The 20,127-nt window shown below is 38.9% G+C and overlaps 1 protein-coding gene across 2 annotated transcripts in view; it reads left to right on the top strand.

The window, feature by feature from the left end:
• The window catches only part of ASB5 (ankyrin repeat and SOCS box containing 5), a 102,539-nt gene that overhangs the window by 51,542 nt on the left and 30,870 nt on the right, over window positions 1-20,127 (top strand). Inside the window, exon 1 of one of the 2 annotated variants that reach the window (XM_020997876.1) lies at window positions 14,493-14,886. The exons of the other annotated variant lie outside the window; for it this stretch is intronic. Within the exon in view, the coding sequence (XP_020853535.1) occupies window positions 14,508-14,886 (379 nt within the window). The 5' untranslated portion in view covers window positions 14,493-14,507. Of the gene's footprint in view, window positions 1-14,492; window positions 14,887-20,127 lie in introns of those variants that run through there. 2 annotated transcript variants of the gene reach the window in all.

Below are 20,127 nucleotides of genomic sequence, written 5' to 3' on the forward strand. Positions count from 1 at the left end.
TGTAGTGAGAATAATTAGCCCATTTTTAATCTGAGGGGCATATTATGACCCCTAAAGTCCATTTGGTTCCTTTCTTTGTGGCTTTAGGAAGTTTATTTTAGATAAAAATTTATGAGCTCGATTACAACGCTTTTAGCCTCTACTTAGGAAAATTCTTAATGTTCAGGCAGAGGTTCACCTAAATTTTTGCATGTATATCCAACTCTAATTAAGTTCTGACCTCTTTTCAAATGAAACAAAATTCAGGTACTAGAAATGTTTGAGTAATAAAATTGCAGATTTATATTATAGTGCCTGTTGATCAACAGGAACCAGGAGGGAAAGTTGAGGGAACAGAAGACCTCTTCTTAGGACTTTCCTCAGTCCTTAAACAGGTAGGCACACCCTTGGCATTAGCACAGATCTTCTGCTCTCAGATGCTTGGAGAGATGATGGCCTTCTTTAATATCTCTGCTACATTTTGGTTTTGTCTGCTCTTTGCCTTTTTGCTCTGGGCTGCTGGTTCTTGGCTCAATTCTGAATGACTTTGCTCCTTCCTCTCCATTTCCAGATCTTTGGAATGTCTACCTGATTCTGACATAGCTTCTTTATTTACAAATTTCTCAAGGCATGACTTTATTTTTTACCAACAGCTTTTATTCATTCAAGGCCCTGTTCACACTCAATTATGATTAATTCAGCCAAGAAGAATTCTTAACTAACAAAGCTTACTCCATTGATCATCTCATCTCACTTTCAAGTGGGGAGCCCTCTACTTTTACATATATGAATATGTATTACTAGCATTATAACAACTGAAATTGTCTAAGCATGCAGTAGACTGTGTCAAGAAACAGGAAGTTTTCTATCACTGGACATTAGGATATTGTAAAGGTTATTCCTTCTGCAGTATGGGCTGGATTAAATGACCTAGTACTCCCTTTCAACTTTGAGATTCCACAATTCTATAAAGGGGAAAGAATGAACTCTAGGTGGTAACTGAGGAAATGACTCAGAGAGCAGTAGTATTGTGGTTTAGATCTTCTGTGTAGTGAAATACTCCCTAGAAACTGTCAGATTGTGCCAAGTCGGAAATTTGTAGGAAAACCAGTGGGTTTGCTAATGAAGCCTATTAATGCTCTTATGGACAAAGTTCAAGCTTCAAGTAGCCTCTAACTTCCTATGATTTTTGCTCTCACAATGAGTTCCTGTCAATATTTTCATTATAGTAGGACCAAGCTTCAATGATCATTTTGCCCAATCCTCCAAGAAAAATGTCAACATTCAAAACAATCTCATCATCTGCCGCCTACCATCCAAGCCCATAGACAGTGGTGATAAAACTATTTGTGTCTGGGGCCCTAGGGAGGGGCTGTCTTCTATGGAAGATTATTACCACATTAAGTCCTCATTCATAGCGGGAGCTGAATTTTTTCCTAGCAGCTGTTGTCTTTGGAAAGAACACACAATGCCTTTATCCTAGGTATGAATCTGTGACCTTCTTTTAATTGTCATGCTGAGTATTTAGTAGAGATAGATGGGTTATGTGTGTGACAAGGGCAAGAGAGAAAAAGGAATTGGAAGAGAGAGAAAGAGGTGCCACAGGTACTAGCCAAATGTTAATTACTTAGACTATCTCTGTATTTCTAATTTCCTTCTCTACCTCTGGCCTTATTACTTACTAATACTTATTTATATGTTAATAATACAAAGTGGCCTTACTTTATTTCCTTTCTTTACATAATGTTATTTTCATGATTATTATAGCAATTATTCTCATCAAAACTAGCTATATTCTGATTGAAAGAATTGTAAAATTGGATATTAAAAAGTCCAGGCCATCTAATTTCATTTTAAATATTCTAATTCTTCCACTTACTACACTGTGTAGTCACTTAGCCACTTAGGGTCTCATTTTCCACACTTTTGGGGCAGCTAGGTAGTTCAGGGGATGGAGAACCAAGCCTGGAATCAGGAAGACTACCCTTCCTGAGTTCATATCCAGCCTCAGATATTTACTAGTTGCGGGCAAGTTACTTAACCCTGTTTGCCTCAGTTTCCTTATCTGGAAAACAAGCTGAAGAAGGAAATGGCAAACCACTTCAGTATCTTTGCCAAGAAAATCCCAAATGGAATCACAAGGAGTGGGACATGACTGAAAAACAACTGAATTTCCACACTTTAAAATGTACGATGACTTTTAAGCTCCCTTCTAGCTCTAAATCCTATGATCTAATTATAAGACAGATATTCTGTACCTCTGCTATAATTATTACAGAGGACCCAACTTCTCTATTGAATCAATCAACCAAAAGTACAATGTATGCAGGAAGAAGGACAGAGGGTCTTTTTTAAATCAATCAATTCATATATTAAAAGCATTTTAACTAGGTATGAAAAAAATCCTTGATCAGTTTTGAAGGAGGGATGACCTTTGGATTCAGTGAAGCAACAAGTGAAGTTGGCCATACCCTCCATGAGTTTTCTACAAGATAGCAAGCTAGTTGGGAACACAGAGAATCCATTTTCTGGCCAATGCAGGAGAGTATGGTTCCAGCCAAGCTCTGGGAGAGAATGGCTTGGGGAAAAGAATAGGAGAGTATTTCTCTCCTCCTCCTTGCCTTGGTCTTGTGATATTCAGAGGCTCCCCAGTAGGGACAGTTTTATCAGTGTCCTAGTGTAATCCGAGGAACCGAGGTGATAGTGGCAGCATGTGCATCAGCACCAATGACCAACTAGACAGTCTTAGGAAAGGCAGTCTTAGAAAACAAAACAAAACAATAGAAAGCGTCCTTTCTTAAGGAGAAATTTAGAAAAAAAATTTCCTTCAACCAGAAGCTGTAAGTAACCCTTTTAATATATTCATTCTCTAACCTTGAGCCCACTTTCCCCTAGATTCCATAAATATTGGTGAGAAAGCGCATCACAGACTCTATGATCTGATTCAGGGTGAGCAGAACTAAGAAAACAATTTACACAATGACAACAACATCATAGATTTCTATTTTATTTATGTAGAATATATTTATGTAATATTTAATATATGTATGTAATATATAATATACTCACATATTATATAATATATGATGTGTTTATATAATGTTATATTACCATTTTATATAATATACATAAACAAATTTTGAAAGACCTTAGAATTCTGATTAATGAAATCATAAACCAGGCATCTAGAGGACTGAATATGAATCCAGAATGAGATTTTTGGACATGGCCAATGTGGGAACTTGTTTTTGCAAGACTTTTTTTTGCACGTAGTTGCTGCAAGGGATTATTTTCTTTTTCTTTTTCAAATGGAGAGGGGACAGTGAAAAGGAAAGATAAATGTTTGTGTGTGTGTGTGTGTGTGTGTGTGTGTGTATGTGTATGTGTATATATGTGTATGTGTATATATATATATATATATTTTTTTTTTTTCCCCCTAAGAAAGAGTTGTAAGATACTACTTAGAGATCACCTAATTCAGGGTTGGTTATTAACCATTTTTGTGTGGTGGATGCCTTTGACAATCTGGTGAATGAAGCCTGTGAATCCCTTTAAAGAATAATGTTTTTAAGTGAATAAAATAAAATACCTAGGATTGCAAAGGAAACCAATCACACCGAAATACAGCTATCAAGACATTTTTTGAAAAGCAAGCTCATGGACCCCAGGTTAATAATCCCTCAAGCAATGTGACCCTTGTCATTTTATTTTACAGTTGAAGAAAGAACAGAGTCCCATTAAAAAGTAAACTTGACAAAGGTAATTCATGGCATAGATGGAATACCACCTCTAGATTCCTAGAATGCACTTTCTACTACATAACATTACATCTTGGGTGATTCCTCCTCAACCCCACCCCCAATACATGAGGAGGGCACACACACACACACACACACACACACACACACACACACACTCACACACATACACACACATACACACACTGTAAGCTCTTTGAGGGTAAGAATTGCTTGACTTCACTATTGTAGCCCCAGAGCCTAGCATAGTCCCTGGTATATAGTAGGCACCTAACAAATGCCAATTGATTGGTTGATTGGAAGGAAAAATGGGAGATTTTTAAAATTATTTTGTGAGCACATATATGGCACAGGAAAAAAAATCTTATTTCTGGTTAAAAAAAATCCCTCAATAATAGCTATTCAGTAGTGCAGGCTCCTTCTGTAGAATAAAGACTTAACCCTGACAGAAGTATCTGGTACTAAACATTGCTCATATAGAATGGTCTCTAATTCAAAGAAAAAGAAGAGTTAAACACAGAGGATAAACTCTATTCCTGGAGGACTCAGCAGACAGAACTTCTTCAGTAGGAAGATGGTGAGGCTGATCATATTGACCCTTCCCGCCCTTTCTCTCTCCATTCAATAAACTCCACTAGCTCCCTGAGACCTGCAGGATCACATGTAAACACATCCTCTACACATGTGAAAAGGTCTGTACTAACATCTCGATTAACCAGAAGCCTTAGTTAATTGGGAGTAGTCTAGTGTGAGGCAGCAAGGATTTCCTTCCATCTGTGGGAGGTGCTGCTGACTCAGAGAACCATCAAGGGAAATAGCCTAGGAAGAGGAAAGCCATAAGACAACATTGTCAAGGTAGGTAAGGGGCCAGTCTGCATGAAGGCTATGAAGAGAACAACGAAATGGAAGAACAGCAATGAGTCCCATTTGATTGGAGCACAGAGTCCATGAGCAGTACTTTAGTGAAATAATGTTAGAGATGTAGGTTAGAGTTAGATTGTAGAAGACTTTAAATAGAATGTAGAAGTCTAAGCACATGCACTTGATCCGAAGAAACAAGTAAAGGTATTTGAGAAGGGAAGGGACACAGTGCATGAGATATGATTACTGTGGCAGCTGAGTGTGTAAAGAAGGGCTGGAAAACCAAGGAGAGAATAGTTTATGAGGTTATTACAATAATTCAAGTGAAAACTAGGGTGGTGGTGATGAGAGTAGAGAGAAGGAGGCAGTTAGATGTTAAAGTCATTGTAGAGATGGGTTTGACAGCTGATAGAATGTAGCAGGTGAGAATAAGAGAAGAATCAAAAATTCCAACTTGGATGACTGGGAAAATGGCAGTGCCATCAAGAGAGTTGGGAAAAGGGAAAAGGTTTGGGAAATCCTTTTTGATTCTACGAATTCACTTATTTATTATGTACAGGGAGATCTCAAGGGCTAATCCAATTAAAATTTTCTAAAACTTTCTTTGTAGGGACATGGATATTCTGAATTTCTTGCTTTGTCCATTTTTGTAATTGGCATACTTCAAGATTAATGGTGCTGACAAACACAATACAAAACTTCTGGGGAAGAGGGGACAGGGATTTATTTTCCCTTAGCTACAAAATATTCAGGAAGATAACTCCCCAGAACTGCAGTAAGCAAGATGATTGCTGATCTTTCTTGTGCTCTGCTGCCGTTCCTATAGCCCACAAGTTTAGAAAATATGGCTTTGGTGGGAAAGTTCATGAGTAGAAGGCTGGCTCAACAGCTAATGATGTCTTTTGACCATGCCATCTTATACCCAGCTGTTAGGAAGTGGAGAGGTTATGTTCAGCATGATCAGCATTGATGGAAGAACATCTATGACAAATCACGGACTGAAAAACAAGGAGTAATTTAGTTGGGATGACTTTAGCTTATGTGGAAAGGAACAATAATAGAAAAGGCTGAAAAGAAAGTGTAGCACCAGAGTGTGGGACAGACTAGTGTGAACTTTATTCAGAAGGCAATAAATAGCAAGCTATTCATGAGTTCTGAGAAAAGTAGGGACATAGTAAGGTCTGCATAAAAAGATCATGCTGCAGTGGTATGAAGGGTGATTTGGGGAAAATAGAAAGTAGAAGCAGAAAGATCTTCCAGGACCATATTGAAATCATTCAGTCAGATAGTAACTATGACTTTTACTAGAGGTGGGAGTGTAGGGGGTAGTAGTGAAAGTAGACACATTAGGACAGTTGCAAGAAAGGTTTAGAATCTGCAGGAGACAGTAATCAAGATGACAGTTTTGAACATGGGAGCCTGGGTAAATGGCAGGAACTACATCTGGGATTTAATCGGTATAGAGAATTCTCATGTCCGCAAGGAGTTTACATTCCATCAGGGGAGACGACATGAATGTTTGTATAAAATGAATACAAGATTACTTTTTTTTTGGGGGGGGAAAGGTATGGAATAAGGAAAGACCTCTTGTAGAAGGTAGCTGTTGAGCTGAGTCTTGAAGGAAATGAGATTCCAAGAGGTAGATGTGAAGAGGGAGTGCATTCCAGGAATTCGGGACAGTCCATGTAAAGGGATTGGTCAGGGTTAAAAAATAATGGTTTGGTAGTCATTTTTGTAGAGGTAATAGTTGCACTGGGAGTGAATGAAATTGCTGGAGGAAAGAGCATAGGGAGAGAACAGGAGGACCAAGGGCTAAATTTTGGATAATAACCTCCATAGATATTCAGTAAGAACATAAGGAGCTATTGAAGGAGACAGAAAGGAGCAGTTAGAGGTAGCAAACAGGAGAGAATGTGATGTCTAGGAAGTGTAAAGAGGACAGCAAATGTTCAAGAGTGTCAAAAGATGTAGAGAGGGAAAATATATGAGGACAGAATAAAGGCCATTGGATTGGGCAGTTATGAAGTCATTGGTGACATTTGAGAGAGAAATTTCAGAGCACTGCTAGTGGTGGAATCTACACTACAAGATGTTGAGGAGAGGGTGGGGGATGAGAAAGTGGAGGCAGCATCAGGTAGAGGCACCTCAAGAAGTCTGGGGAACAGGAAGAGGATGGTATGGTAACTGGATGGAATACAAGGATCAGGGGAAGACCTGAATGTTTGTATTCAGGTAGGAAAGAGTCATTGGAAAGACAGAGATTGAAGGGAAGGTGGAGGTAGAGGTAAGACTGGCTGGAACACAGTTCTAGAGAAGGCAGGAGTCTTATGGGATTAAGTATCCTCACAAGTTAAAAAGATCAGGCCAAAGTTATGAGACTTCCTCAGAGACACTAAGGAAAGAGGAGAGAATCTAGTAGAATATAATAAGCTCCTTGAAGGGAGGAACTATCTCATTTTTGTATTTGTATTCCCAAAGCCTTCCACATAATAAATGTTTAATAAATTCTGGTTAATTGACTGATGATACTAAGAAGTTTTGAGGAGGAGAGGGAGCTTTACAAAAATTGCCACGTAGTCAGGAGCTATTACCTAACCTTTGCAACAGCAACTTCTGGATTGGTCTCATGGAATTTTGCCAGGTCTTTGTCTCAAAATTTTCAAGGGCTACTTGGGCAGCATGTTCAGGATGAAATTTCACAGCTAAGAAATATAACCTCATAAACTTATGGGAACCCTCAGAAGTGGATTTAAAGCCAGAAGACTTTGGTTTGAACCCCAGCTCTTCTACTTACGACCTCTGTGACCTTCGAGTAAATCAAAGCCTCTATGGTTCTTAGTTCCCAAACTATAAAATGAGGGGTGACTGACTTAATGATCTCTAGGATCTCTTCCAGTTTTAAATATGGTAAGTTAAGTCCCAAGGTACAGAGAGTTCATTAATCAAGAAATCTTTAAGAAGGAATATTTCAAAATTAAGATTTCCATATAATTTATATTATCAAATATTTTGTTCAGCATTGTTTGAGAAATATAAAAACAAGATTTTCAACTCTTCTATCTTACAGGGATATAGTCTGTCTTCATAAAGTCCTTGTGTCATTATACACTTTTAACTTTTTAGACTTTAATACCTTTTTATGTATAGAAGAAACCATCTGGCATTTAAAGGCAAATCAGATTTTTTTTTTCTGACAGCTGGCACGGCCATCTATTTTGCTCACCATGGGTGGGACACAGATTTCTCATCTGCAATAGCTTCTTTTTTTTTGGTAACAGAATTCAAAATAAGAATAAATGGGTACAATTTGCATAGTAACTGTTGTCTTAAACTTGAATAAATTTCCTTTTAGATTTCATTTCTTTCACATCTACTTACTTGTGTTAATAAAGTTTAAAATCACCTACAGATGTTATGAATCAGTTTTATAATATTGGTTCTTACTTATAGCTCCTGAATGCATACTAATAAGTTAACCTTTTACAGAGCAGTGCAGTGGAATAAGGCTTGACACTAGAATCAGAGAACCTGAGGTCTCCTACTTACTTCCTGTGTGACCTTGGACAAGTCATCTAACTCTCTAGGCCTCACTTTCCTTATCTGTAAAAGGAGGGGGTTGGACTGAAAGACCTTTGAGGTCTCTTCCAGATTTTATATCTATGGTCCTATTACCCTATTTCAATATGGCTATCATCTAAGTATATAATTAAAATAACTATCATCATATTATCTGTACTTGCCACTTACCAGATATTGGTGACCCTTCATGAAATACAAAATCAAGGATAAATAAGAGCTATGTCATGGACCATGAAATGTCACTGTAGGTTTCTAGGCAACCTTTATATAAGACGTAAATGACTTTGAGGCAAGGGTTAATTGTTGGATAATAATTACTTTCTGCTTTCCCCATTTGAGGTGCCTTGTGCAGAGTCAAATCCGACCCTAGACCTAACCTACCCTCTACCATCACCATTATCAAGCCAACTGATTCAGGTAGCCATGTTTGACCGGGCCAGAGAAAGAAAGATAGAAGAATAGAGCACCTCAAAGAGACCCCTTAACTCTTAAATGTATGTGCTTATTTTCTAAGCCCCAAAAGAAAACAGCCTTGCAAACAACTGAATAATGGCTTCTCCCACATACTACCACACCAGAATGAAAGTTTGGAATCATCAGGTAAAATAGGAATCTCTCACAATTTTGAAATTTAAATCATGTCTTTCTCTAATTCTGTTTTATTTACAAATAAAACACGTTAACAATATATGGATTTAACTACTAAAGAAATATTTCCTTTTATAAAGAGTCATGTGTATATAAGATCTATGCAGCTATGAGCAAGCCTTTCTACCTCCTTCAGCCTCAGTTTCCACATCTATAAAAACCAAATGTTTGGATGAGATGGTCTCGAAGGCTTCTTCCATCTAAGCCTGTAATCCTTAATTTCATCATGAACAGGCTTCCCAAGCAACCCCTGCAAGATGATATAATTTCTAAAGAAGCAAAGCTTTGTTTTCCTGAAAGTCATATAAAATTATTTTGAAAAATGAAGCAAAGCATTTGCTATAATGTGACTGCCCCAAACCTTGGAGCTTTTAATAGAATTTCTGGACAGATGACTGGACAGACTTTATTAGCCAATATGACAAATCTTACCACAATCACTCACCATCCCTGGGCCTCAGTTTCCTCATCTGTAAAATGAGGAGGTTGGACCAGATGTCTTTGAGGTTCTAGAACAATGATCTTATTGATTTCATGAACTTTGCTAATGATACCCAGCCTTTTTGTCCAGACAGAGGCAGTCTGGACTGCAGTATTGGATAGAGGTGGCTTGGAACCAGGAATACCTAGGTTGCAACATATACCCACTGTGTGACCCTAGACAGGTAACTTTACCTCTCTGGTCTCTAGGCATTTTTCTAGTCTACAAATTGCCAGGAATGTGCTGACCTGCATAGGCACAGGAAACTCCTCACTAGAGTCTTCTGTACCAATGAAATCACTGGTCTAGTTCCTATCATTTTTAGCCAGAAAAGCACATTATTAGTCTGATGTTTTCAATTTGCCCAGATTCTCAAATCATAATTTTCCTGAGTCATAATACCGCAGTTTATAAACTCTAATTTGGGTTATCTTCTCATGAATGCATTATCTTGCATTTGTCTCCACTAAAGTTGATCTGCCACTTTTCTACCCACTTGTAGAAAGAAGCTCAGGTGGTTGTCCTGCAATTTATCCCTATCAACTTGACAAATCATTACCCGATACAGCTTAGTGACATCTGCACACTTCGATATCTCACCACTCAAACACTCTTCTAACACATTTATGAAAAGTAATAACCAAGACTGGCCTCAACACCAGTCCTTCAGGCCTGTTATCAGTTCTGCTTTTCCACTGGACACATATAAATGTCTCTACTTCTTGTTTAACCAGCTTCTTATTTCCCCAAATTTCACAGTGACTTTGTATGGTCAATTTCCCTTCATCTGTCTGGTGATGTCATGGATTGAGCACCAGGCCTGGAGTTAGCAAGACTCCTCTTCCCGAGTTCAAATATGGCCTCAGATAGTTACTAGCTGTGTGACCCTGGGCAGGCCACTTTATTCTGTTTGCCTCATTTGTAAAATGAGCTGGAGAAGAAAATGGCAAACTACTCCAGTATCTTTGCCAAGAAAACCCCAAACAGGGTCACGAAGAGTCAGACAAGACTGAAAAATGACTGAATGTATAATTGATTTATTGGTATCTTTTGTTTTTACATCTCTAAAATTTCTAAATGTAAGCTTGCCTTCTCCAAAGAGTAATCTTTGTAAAAAAAAAAATAGAACCAAAACAAGATAAAGGAAAAAAAAAATCCCCAACAACAAGCCAGTTCTATAGCACAACTACTAAAAGTCTGTCTGTTGATGCAAAGTAACATACTCATAGCATACTTCACTTCTGTAAAGAAGGGAAGAAGGAAGTTTTCTCCTATCTCCTTCAGGGCCAAGCTTGATCGTTATAAATTACACAATGCCGAGTTTCATTTTTTTCATTGTTCTTTCAGTTTATATTGTAATCATTAGGTATATTGTTTTTCTGGCACCACTTTCTTCACTTTGTGTGACTTCCCGTGCTTATCCGAATTCACTATAGTCACTGTTTCTCACCACAAGGCAGTGTTCCATTGCATTCATTTATCACCATTTGTTTCACCGCAATTAATGGGCGTATGCTTTGTTTCCAGTTCTTTGCTAATACAAACAATTTGGTGTATCTAGAACCTTTCTTTTTTGTTTGACTTCTTTACAATCTATGCGTAACAATTGGATTTCTGCGACAAAGAGTATGGACATTTAAGTCACTTTATTTTTACAATTCTAAGTGCTTTCCAGAATGGCTGGACCAATTCACAGGTCTACCAAACAGCACGTCAGCATGCCAGTCCTCTCCAACAATGACTATTCCCATCTGTTTTCATATTTGCCAATTTGTTGGGTGCTTGGGGAAACCACAAAGTTGTTTTGATTTGCATTTCTCTTATTATTAATGATTTGGAGCAATCTTTCATATGGTTGTTTACAGTTTGCAATTCTTTTAGGAACTGTTCGTTTCTACCCTTTGATCTCTTCCCTGTTAGAGGGTTAACTGTTTTTAAAATAACTTTCTGTACAGAACTTTGTGATTGGCTTTCTGAAAGGCTTGCTTGTCTGTAGTTTTATTTAGCCTCTGAAAGAATTCTGACATATATTCTGCTTCTTAGCATATATATTTATGTATGTATATGATTATGCTAGATATACTGTCAAAGCAGTCCCTACATCTTAGGGGATGGAGAGGTACCCCTAAAGGAATATGCCTGTTTCCAATGTACATTTGTTTACTATTTAGCCAAAAAAAGTAAGAGATTGCCTCACCAGAATTTTTTCAAGACCCCAAGTGCCAAAATTATTGGCAGGAATTATCCAGGGAACAAGAATTGGCTCCAACATTAGTAGTAAGGAAGATGTCTGGATTTTTCAATAAAAATGAAGCAAAAGAATCATAAAATTCCAAGTTGTCTTCATTATAAAAATTTTAAAAGACTAAATAACATTTAATATATCATTTTTCTAGATACATACCTTGCTCCCACCTGTGGATTTGAACTAGCAGCTCTGACTGTGGAAATTATAATCAATGGAAAGGGCAAATGTAGATGCTCCTTAGCCTAAGCTGTGGCTTTCTACTTGAAGCCACAATGAGCTGCATGGCCTGCTGGGAAATGTAGTTTTCTCCAAGACTAAAAAAGAGGCTGAATAAATAGACTGAGAGATCCCTGGGGTGCCAGCAACTTTTAAGAGCTAGACAGGGAAGAGGGGAGAGGCCTAGAAAAGGAGAGGTGAAGAGACTCGAACAGTGGCATCCTGGCAAAAATTACACCTCCCAATAGACCATGCCTTCCATCTAAAGTTACACGCCTAAAACAACTGCTTCCTCTAGCATTGCCCTTTTATATTCCATATCACTCTGTGTGGAGTTAATCCCCTAACTGGGATTAACAAAATCTGAGTCAACCACTTGGGCTGCCTTAGATAAAACTGGCCCTGCCCAGAGAGAAACAGTAAATCAGGCTGTTGCATAGCAATGTAGGAGGCAGTATCTTTTATCTGAGATAACTGCTAGCACATGTATACTGCAGAGCAAAGGCATCAAACATGAAGCCACAACTCTGCCCAGTACAACCTGAACCAGATTAAAATGTGATTGGAAAATATTTAACATAATAAATAAAAATACAATAAAACATGAATAATGTTAATATGTGGTTTCTAAGTCAGTGGCCCGGGTTTTTATTAGAGTTTGACAACTCTGGTCCAGGGACCTATCTTTGTCAATTCAAGATGAAGAACTTTCACCTGTAGTGTTCGCTGGGCAATTTTTTTTTTTTATGAAATAGTGAAATAAACCTTAACACTGGAATAAAATAAATTTCTGTCAAATTAAATTAATGAATCTAATGGAATTGATTTGAATTAATGGAAAATATTTACTATGTAATTTCTGAGAAAAGTATGCTCTATGTGTCATAATAGAATGTTGGATTTGCAATTAGGAAGACTTGAGTTCAAATCTTGCCTTAGACACAAAGTAGTTATGTGATCCAGGTTAAATTGCTTAACTTCCCTCAGCCTCAGTTTCCTCATCTGTAAGATGCAGGGGTTTGAGAACCTGATGATTTTAAAATTGCTTTGCAGCTTTAAATCTATTATCCTATATGAAACGGACTCAAAGTTAGTCTTGGAGTAAAGACGGAATTCAAGTCTTGCCCCTCACTTTCTAGCTGTGTGACCCTAGACAAATCACTTAGCCTCTCAGCCTTCCCAGGAAACTGTCTAAAACTGTTTATTAGTTGCCACTCTGCATCAGCAGAAGTTTCCACACTAGGATTTCCTCATACTTATGGAATCACAGGTCCTGATCCACCCCTGCCTAAAAAAAAAAAAAAAGTAAAGGAGAACTCCCTAAAGGTTATGTTATTTCTCCAGCTTAGTACCAAAAAGGATCAATCCCAACACCTTGTTTTGATCAGCATACACCACCAGAGGGTGGGTAAAGCCCTCAGAGTATTATTAATAATAATAGACAGCAGAATACATCAAAGCTCTTCCAAGCCCTCCCCCTCTCCTATATCCTTTTTCCATCAAAACACATCCCAAATAAGTCACTATTGTAATAAGATCACCAGCCCAGTTAATCCAGGGTGTAATGTCCAGGATCAGTCACAGCTCTTGACTCAGAGACCACATATCTGGTTCAAGCTTTACATACCAGCAAGTAGCGGTCACATGTCTCAGAGGTTTCCCCTGTTCCTATTAAAAATTTTTCCTGGCTTTTTAAAAGTGTGAGGCCTAGCTGGACCCAAATTGACTGCAGTCTTCTTCAAGGTGTTGAAATGACCTCCCAAAATAACCACTCCACATACATGACACATAATTGAAAGACATGTCCATTCTGCAATTTTTATCTCTGGCATAGGAACTAGACCACCGTGACCCACTAAAACATCAGTAAGAAGGCTGTGAATTTGGATTGGAACCAATTCTAAAATAAGTTTCTTACTGGTTGACCACTAGAGCTGGCCAGCTGACCTCATCCATATAGTGGTTTATTTGGTGAGCATGATGAAGGACAGTTAAAATAGTTTCTTTCTCTTCTGGGCTGAGATTTTTGGGCCCCAAGCCATCCAATATTTTTTCCTGCCTTCCACTCCCATTATTTTTTATCCAGAACTGTGATTTCACTGAAGTAGAGGAAACCTTTATCTATGCAGTTCTGTGACTCTTCTGAGGGTTGCCCCTGGAGACACTGCAAAGTTATTATTTGCCTGGGGTCACACATACAATCTATGTGGCATGGAAAGGGTAACTTGCCCAAGTCCCCAGGTCACAGCACCTGGATCACTGAGAGTAAATGGCATACCCGGGGTCACACAACACCTAGACGGCACTGAGGGAGTATTTTAAAGGGTCAGACGGCACCTGGGACACTGAGAAAGGTGAGCAGTTTGCCCTGGGTCACAGAGTAAATGACCTGGCCAGGGTCACACAGCACCTGGATGCCACAGTCTCTTGCCCGGGACACATCATATTGATGGCACTGAGAAGGGTATGTGCCTTAAAAGGTTCGCATAGCGCCTTGGACACTAAGAAAGGTGAACGGCTTGCCCACAGTTGCCCTTGGCTAATGAACATCATAGGCAGGATTTGACCCCCGTTCTTCCTGACTTGGGAGCCGGCTCTCTTTCCCCTACGTGCCTCTTCCTTCCTCCTTCCCTCAACTCCCCCCCGCCTTTTTCCTCCAAGAAAATACACCTCTTGTCAGTGGTTCAACCCTTCTCCCGCCGAGACTCAGCTGAGTCCCTGCTTTTAAAAATAGCCGATGCTGGTGCAATGCTTGCTGCCCATCCCCCGTCCCGCACCCACTAGCCCGCCCCGAAGTGGTCCTGGACCGCGTTCTGTGCCGTGGCCTTTGCGTGGTGTAAGCACACAGGCTCTTTTGTGCAACCAACATACTGGGAGGGGAGGGGGAACACAGTCCCTCGATATCCCGCGGCCCGGGCTCCTTGCGCCGAGCGGCCCCGCACCCCGATGCGCCCCGAGCGCAGCTGGAAGGACCTGGAGCCCCGGAATGTCTGCAGGCGTCCAGCCCCCGGCGTGCGGGAGCGGCGCTCAGCAGGTGCTCCCCAAGAGAAGGCTAGAGAGCGGGGAGCACTGCCCTTCCAAGCGAAAGGCTAGCTGGGGTCTTCTGACCAGTCAAGGTTAGTAGAGCAGCTCTTTCACCATCTCCTGGGGCCCCGACCACGTCCTCTCGATTTTGCAGAAATCCCTTATGCTCGGGATGCTTTCCCACAATGCGGTCTCGGAAACATAAACGTAGGCTCCGGCCAGGGGGGCAAGGATGGTTCGGTTTTATTTTGTTTTGCATGTTTTGCACTCCTAACCGGAAGATGCATCAGCTGACTGACCCTCCTCTCTGTGGGGGTGCATATTATTGATTGCAGAGGCAAAGTCTATACATTCCGGCTGTTCACCTTGCTGTTTCTGGGTGAGCCTGAACCCGGGGGCAAGGAGAGCAAAGTCTTCTTCCTTCCTTCATCAGGGCCCAGTAGGTTTGCAAGCAAAACAAAATGGACCGCCCGAAGGGGGTCAATGTCATTTGGATCCAGGGAGGAAGAGCATAATCTAAGTCATAAATATTTCTGCAATTACTTTCCCTCATTATACAGACGGGAAGTTCTAAACAGAAAGAAAAAATAATTATATGAGATGAATAAAGGCTGCTGAACAAATTAGGGAAATAAGATTGATATTTTCAAAAAACAAAGACCATTATGGAGTGTTATCTATTTCAGGAGAAAACAGTGAAATGTTTGAAAAAGACCTAAATGGGAAATGGTAAACTATTCGAATTCAACAATAATTACACAAAGATTTGAAATACCACACAACAGTTTATATTTAAGATTATTATAAGGGACTACAGATCAGCCATGTTTTTAAGGAACATGAAGTATTATTTACCTCTGGGGGTTGTGGACACATGATTTGCTTAGGGAATTCCGGGTATATAAACTCCCTGCACTCATACACATCATTAATTTCTCTCAAATTCTAGTCTCAGAATGCTGTTTACTACAGATGCTAACAAAAGTTAAATGACTTGCCCAGGATCACACTATTAGTATATATGAGGGGCAGGGCTTGAGCCTAGGCCCTCTTCTCTGAATAACATCATGTTTTGGCTAGGCACAAAGTATGCCTTTATAGTATTGGCTGGGAAAGACTAGCTCACTTCATTCAGGTTTTTAAAGATGCCCTGATTTAATTGATGTGTGAAGGTCCTCCTTCAATGCATCACTCAATGGGCAGCCTTCTGGTAATAAGTTTCTGATAATGGCAGTTCTGGGTTTTTTTTTTCTTTTCCATTTCCTCACCTCTTACTTTAATGATTACAGAAGGAAGAAATCAAGTAAACTAACATAAGGGAAGCCATTTAAAGTTCAAAAAAAGCAAGAGGAAAAAATGTAATCATTCAGCTCAATAGTTGATAGACACAAGCAAATCACAGGAATAGCTTATGTAATTTTCCATGGGGTAGAAAAATAAAAAATTAAGTGAGTGAAGAAAGAGATGAGTTAGATTTTTTTTGGGGGGAGGTCTTGTTAAGTTACAAATAGAGTTAGTATAAAGGAAAGATTATATATGTGTGTACATATACATACATATATACATATACATATATATACATACATGCACATCATATATACATAGCATGCATGTATGTATGTATGTGTGTGTGTATATATATATATATATATATATGTTTGTTCAGCCTTTCTTCTGGGCAAATGGACAAAAGGCATACTGAAAATCATGGCTCCAAAATTTTTGGAGAACTATTACTTTCTTGATTTCGAAAGAGTTTTTTATTATTGTTAATAATCAAATAACTAAAGTAATAGTAAAATAATGTCACTGACACCAGATATTCATTTGTTGGAAAAGACTGATAAAAGCGCCATTATCATTTTGAAAATTTCAATATATACATGACATCAAATTGTAGACAGCTATTAAATCTCTGCAAAATACAGTTATCTATCCATTTTTTAGGAGCTGATCCACTTTTTTTTTCTACATTCATTCGACAAATAGTTAATGAGCAATTCAGAGCACTGTACCAGGAGGTGGGAGATATTTTTTAAAAAATAGGAATTCTTCAAAGATAGATATTAATTGTGTTACCCAAAAAAGGAGATATTGGGGGGAAGAGGAAAAGAGCAAGCATTTACTGTGCTACAGATATCTCATTTGATCTTCATAAGAACCCGCTGAAGTAGGGGGTTATTAAATCCCCATTTATCATTGAGGAAACTGAAACAAATAAAGGTTAAGTGATTTGCTTGGGGTCATACAACTAGGAAGTGTTTGACGTTGGATTTGAACCCAGGTCTTTGCCTGACTTCCTGATAGTGCTCTGTGAACTTGGCCCCCTAGCTGCCTATGAGAGTTCTGAGAAATTCAGGAAAGGCTTCAAAGAGGAGGGATCATTTGAGCAAGTTCTTGAAGAATGTTTGGATTTAACAAGTAAAGGAGGCATTCCAGGAAGAGGAACCAGCATGAACAAAGGTGTGGGAAGTACAGGTGTGGGTGTGTGGGTGTGTGTGTGGGGGGGTGTGGGTGTGGGTGTGTGTGTAACAATAAAAACTCATTTAATTTGGGCAATAGGCTGCATAGAGAGAATGAGTGGCATTCAAATTGTGGTAGAACTTGGTAGAAGTTGAATTTTACGGTAAGGGGACTTGGACTTTATATTTTTGGCAGTGGGGAACTGGGATTAGAAGTAACAATCAGAATGAAAGCTGATCTGGTGGTATTTTATACCATTACCATTTTGGCACGGATTGCAAGGGAAGTAGGAAAGTGGCTGAACACAGGGAGATCAGAAAGAGATTGAACTATACCAGGCATGAGATAATAAAGGTCTGGACTTGGACAGTGACAATTGCGAGAGGATAGTATGGCTTAATGGAAAGACCACTGCCAGCAGGATGAGAAGACGTGGCCCCTAACCCTATTTCTGCCACTTGCTTGCTCCATGATCTTGAGCAAATTGCAGAACTTCTCTAAAACTGTTTCTTCTCATCTGTAAAATGGGATAACAATACATGGATTTCCTCTGCCCTTGGAAAGTAAGGATTATTACTTAACCTGGAGGTCTGTGAAGTTGAGTGGGGGAAAAGATTAGGTCTTCACTTTCACTACTCTCTAATGGAAACTTAGCATTTCCTTCAGTTATTTAAAAACATTATTCTAATTAGGAGTCCATAGACTTTGTTAAGCTGACAAAGGCATCCATGGCACATGAAAAAAAGGCTAAGAACCCATCCTAGGGCTTTTAGTGAGGATAATGACTGTAAAAGTCTAATAATGAATGACAATACCTTGAAAATGAGAACTTGCCATGTATATGTGAACATTTTACTATTTATGATTCCTCATTTTTGAACCTGGGTGGAGCCTCGGGTAACGAATGGTTGTACCTTCCTAGGGAAGGCAGAAGGAAGAGCAAATTTGTTGAGAAAGATAATGAGGATCAGTTCTATTTGGATATTTTGAATTTGGGGGGCCAGCTGAACACACAGGTGAACTTGGCCAACTTGCAGCTGGGGCTAGAGATAAAGATTTGAGCATTAATCTATAACAGAGGTTCCCAGACTTTTTGGTTAGAGGACCCCTTTGCACCCTTAAAATTATTGAGGACCCTAAAAGCTTTTGTTTAAGCAAGTTATCTCTCTTTACCTTATTAGAAATTAAAACTGATATTTTAAAAATTTATTTATTTAAAAATAAATCCATTTCATATAACTTTTTAAAAATGAAAAGAAGTTATATTAAAAAAACTTTAGTGAGAAGAGTGGCATTTTAAAATATATTTTTGCAAATCTCTTTAATGTCTGGCTTAATAAAATGTAGCTGGATTCTCATGTCTGTTCAATCTGTTGTGATATTTTTGGGTTGAAATTTATGAAGAAAATTTGGCCTCAGAGATATCTAATTGGAAAAGGGAGGAGTATTTTGGTAGTCATAAAATGTCTTTGTATTATTTGGAAAATAGTTTTGAACTTCCAGTCCCTCCAAGAGGATGTTTGAGACCCCTGGGGTGTCCACAGACCACACTTTGAGAACCACTGAATGTAGAAATAATAATTTCTCCTGTCCAAACTCAACTCTACCAAAGATTAGGTAAAACAAAAGAAGAAGAAATGTATCTCTGTAAGCAATTAAAAGCCAATTTTCTTTAGATAATCAAAGGTTTGTGGAGGGATGAATCTGATATTTTGGTTAAAATGACAGTTGGACTTAGCTGTGTATTTCAGCTCTCCATAATGGAGTATTTACAGTTTGCCTATTTCTCTCAGATTTCACGCTGTTTTCTGGTGAGGGTCTTTGTAGATACTGCTCCCTTTGTCTTGAATATCTCTGTGGGAAGTCACAGTTTCTTACTTTATTTGATTTTCTTCTTTCAAATGAAACAGAGCAAACTATTACATGCAGTTTGTTCCCTTCAGGGGCAATACCTTTAGCTAGTTAGATAAGTAAGGTTTAGAGTGGTAAATAGAGGGTCAGAGAAACAAGGCATTGATTATAATAAGTCAGATCTCCTTTCAAATCTATACAAATACCAACGGCATTTCCAGCTCCCCCTAAAATCCATGGATTCATATTTGAACCAGTATCACTCTGAAAATAGCCTGGAGGAAGCAGGTATATGCTTATTTCAACAGCAGCAGTAGTGGGGAGAGGTACATCTTAGCCTGGCTCAATACCCCCAGTTCCTTAAGGATGCCAGCTCAATTCTCACCACTCCCTTCTCCTCCAAGGCAGATTCAGGTTGAACATATGAAGCAAACTGAATTTTAGGAAGATAGAATAAGAGCAGATATTAAATATAATTTTTCCCTAAGGTTTTTGGGACTTGGAGATAGTCAGGGAGAGTTGCCAACATAATTAAACTCCTAGGTCTACCTTAGGTAAAAATGAGATCTAGGTTTTGAAACTGGGTAAGTTTGAGGTTTGTAGTGAATTGAAAAAAACAACTATCTAAAATTATTCTGTGATCCTGCTGTATACATGATAAACAATCATGCTTCAGCCTCTTTTGATAATTGGCCAGTTGATGGACTGCAGGTACTTATTTCCAGCAGAGGTGATGGATTTGTGCTGATCAGTATGATTTTTTTAGCAGCAACATGGCATAGTGGAAAGAATTTTCAGTTTGGAGTCAGTAAGACCTAGGTTCAGATCCTGCTTCTGAGGCTTTCCGGTGGTGTGACTTTGAACAGATTATTTACCCAGTCTGTGACTCAGTCCGTTCCTTGGTAGAGTTCCACAAATTGATATTCTGCCCCTGGTCTTTTTGAAAATAACATCACGCACAAAACTTTCCAATGGTAAGGCAGCTGTAGCATCTTTGTATATGAATGGCAGCACAAACT

The sequence above is a fragment of the Phascolarctos cinereus genome, unplaced genomic scaffold, assembly GCF_003287225.1.
Source record: "Phascolarctos cinereus isolate Bilbo 61053 unplaced genomic scaffold, phaCin_HiC Scaffold_9;HRSCAF=440, whole genome shotgun sequence".
NCBI classification, from domain to species: Eukaryota; Metazoa; Chordata; class Mammalia; order Diprotodontia; family Phascolarctidae; genus Phascolarctos; species Phascolarctos cinereus.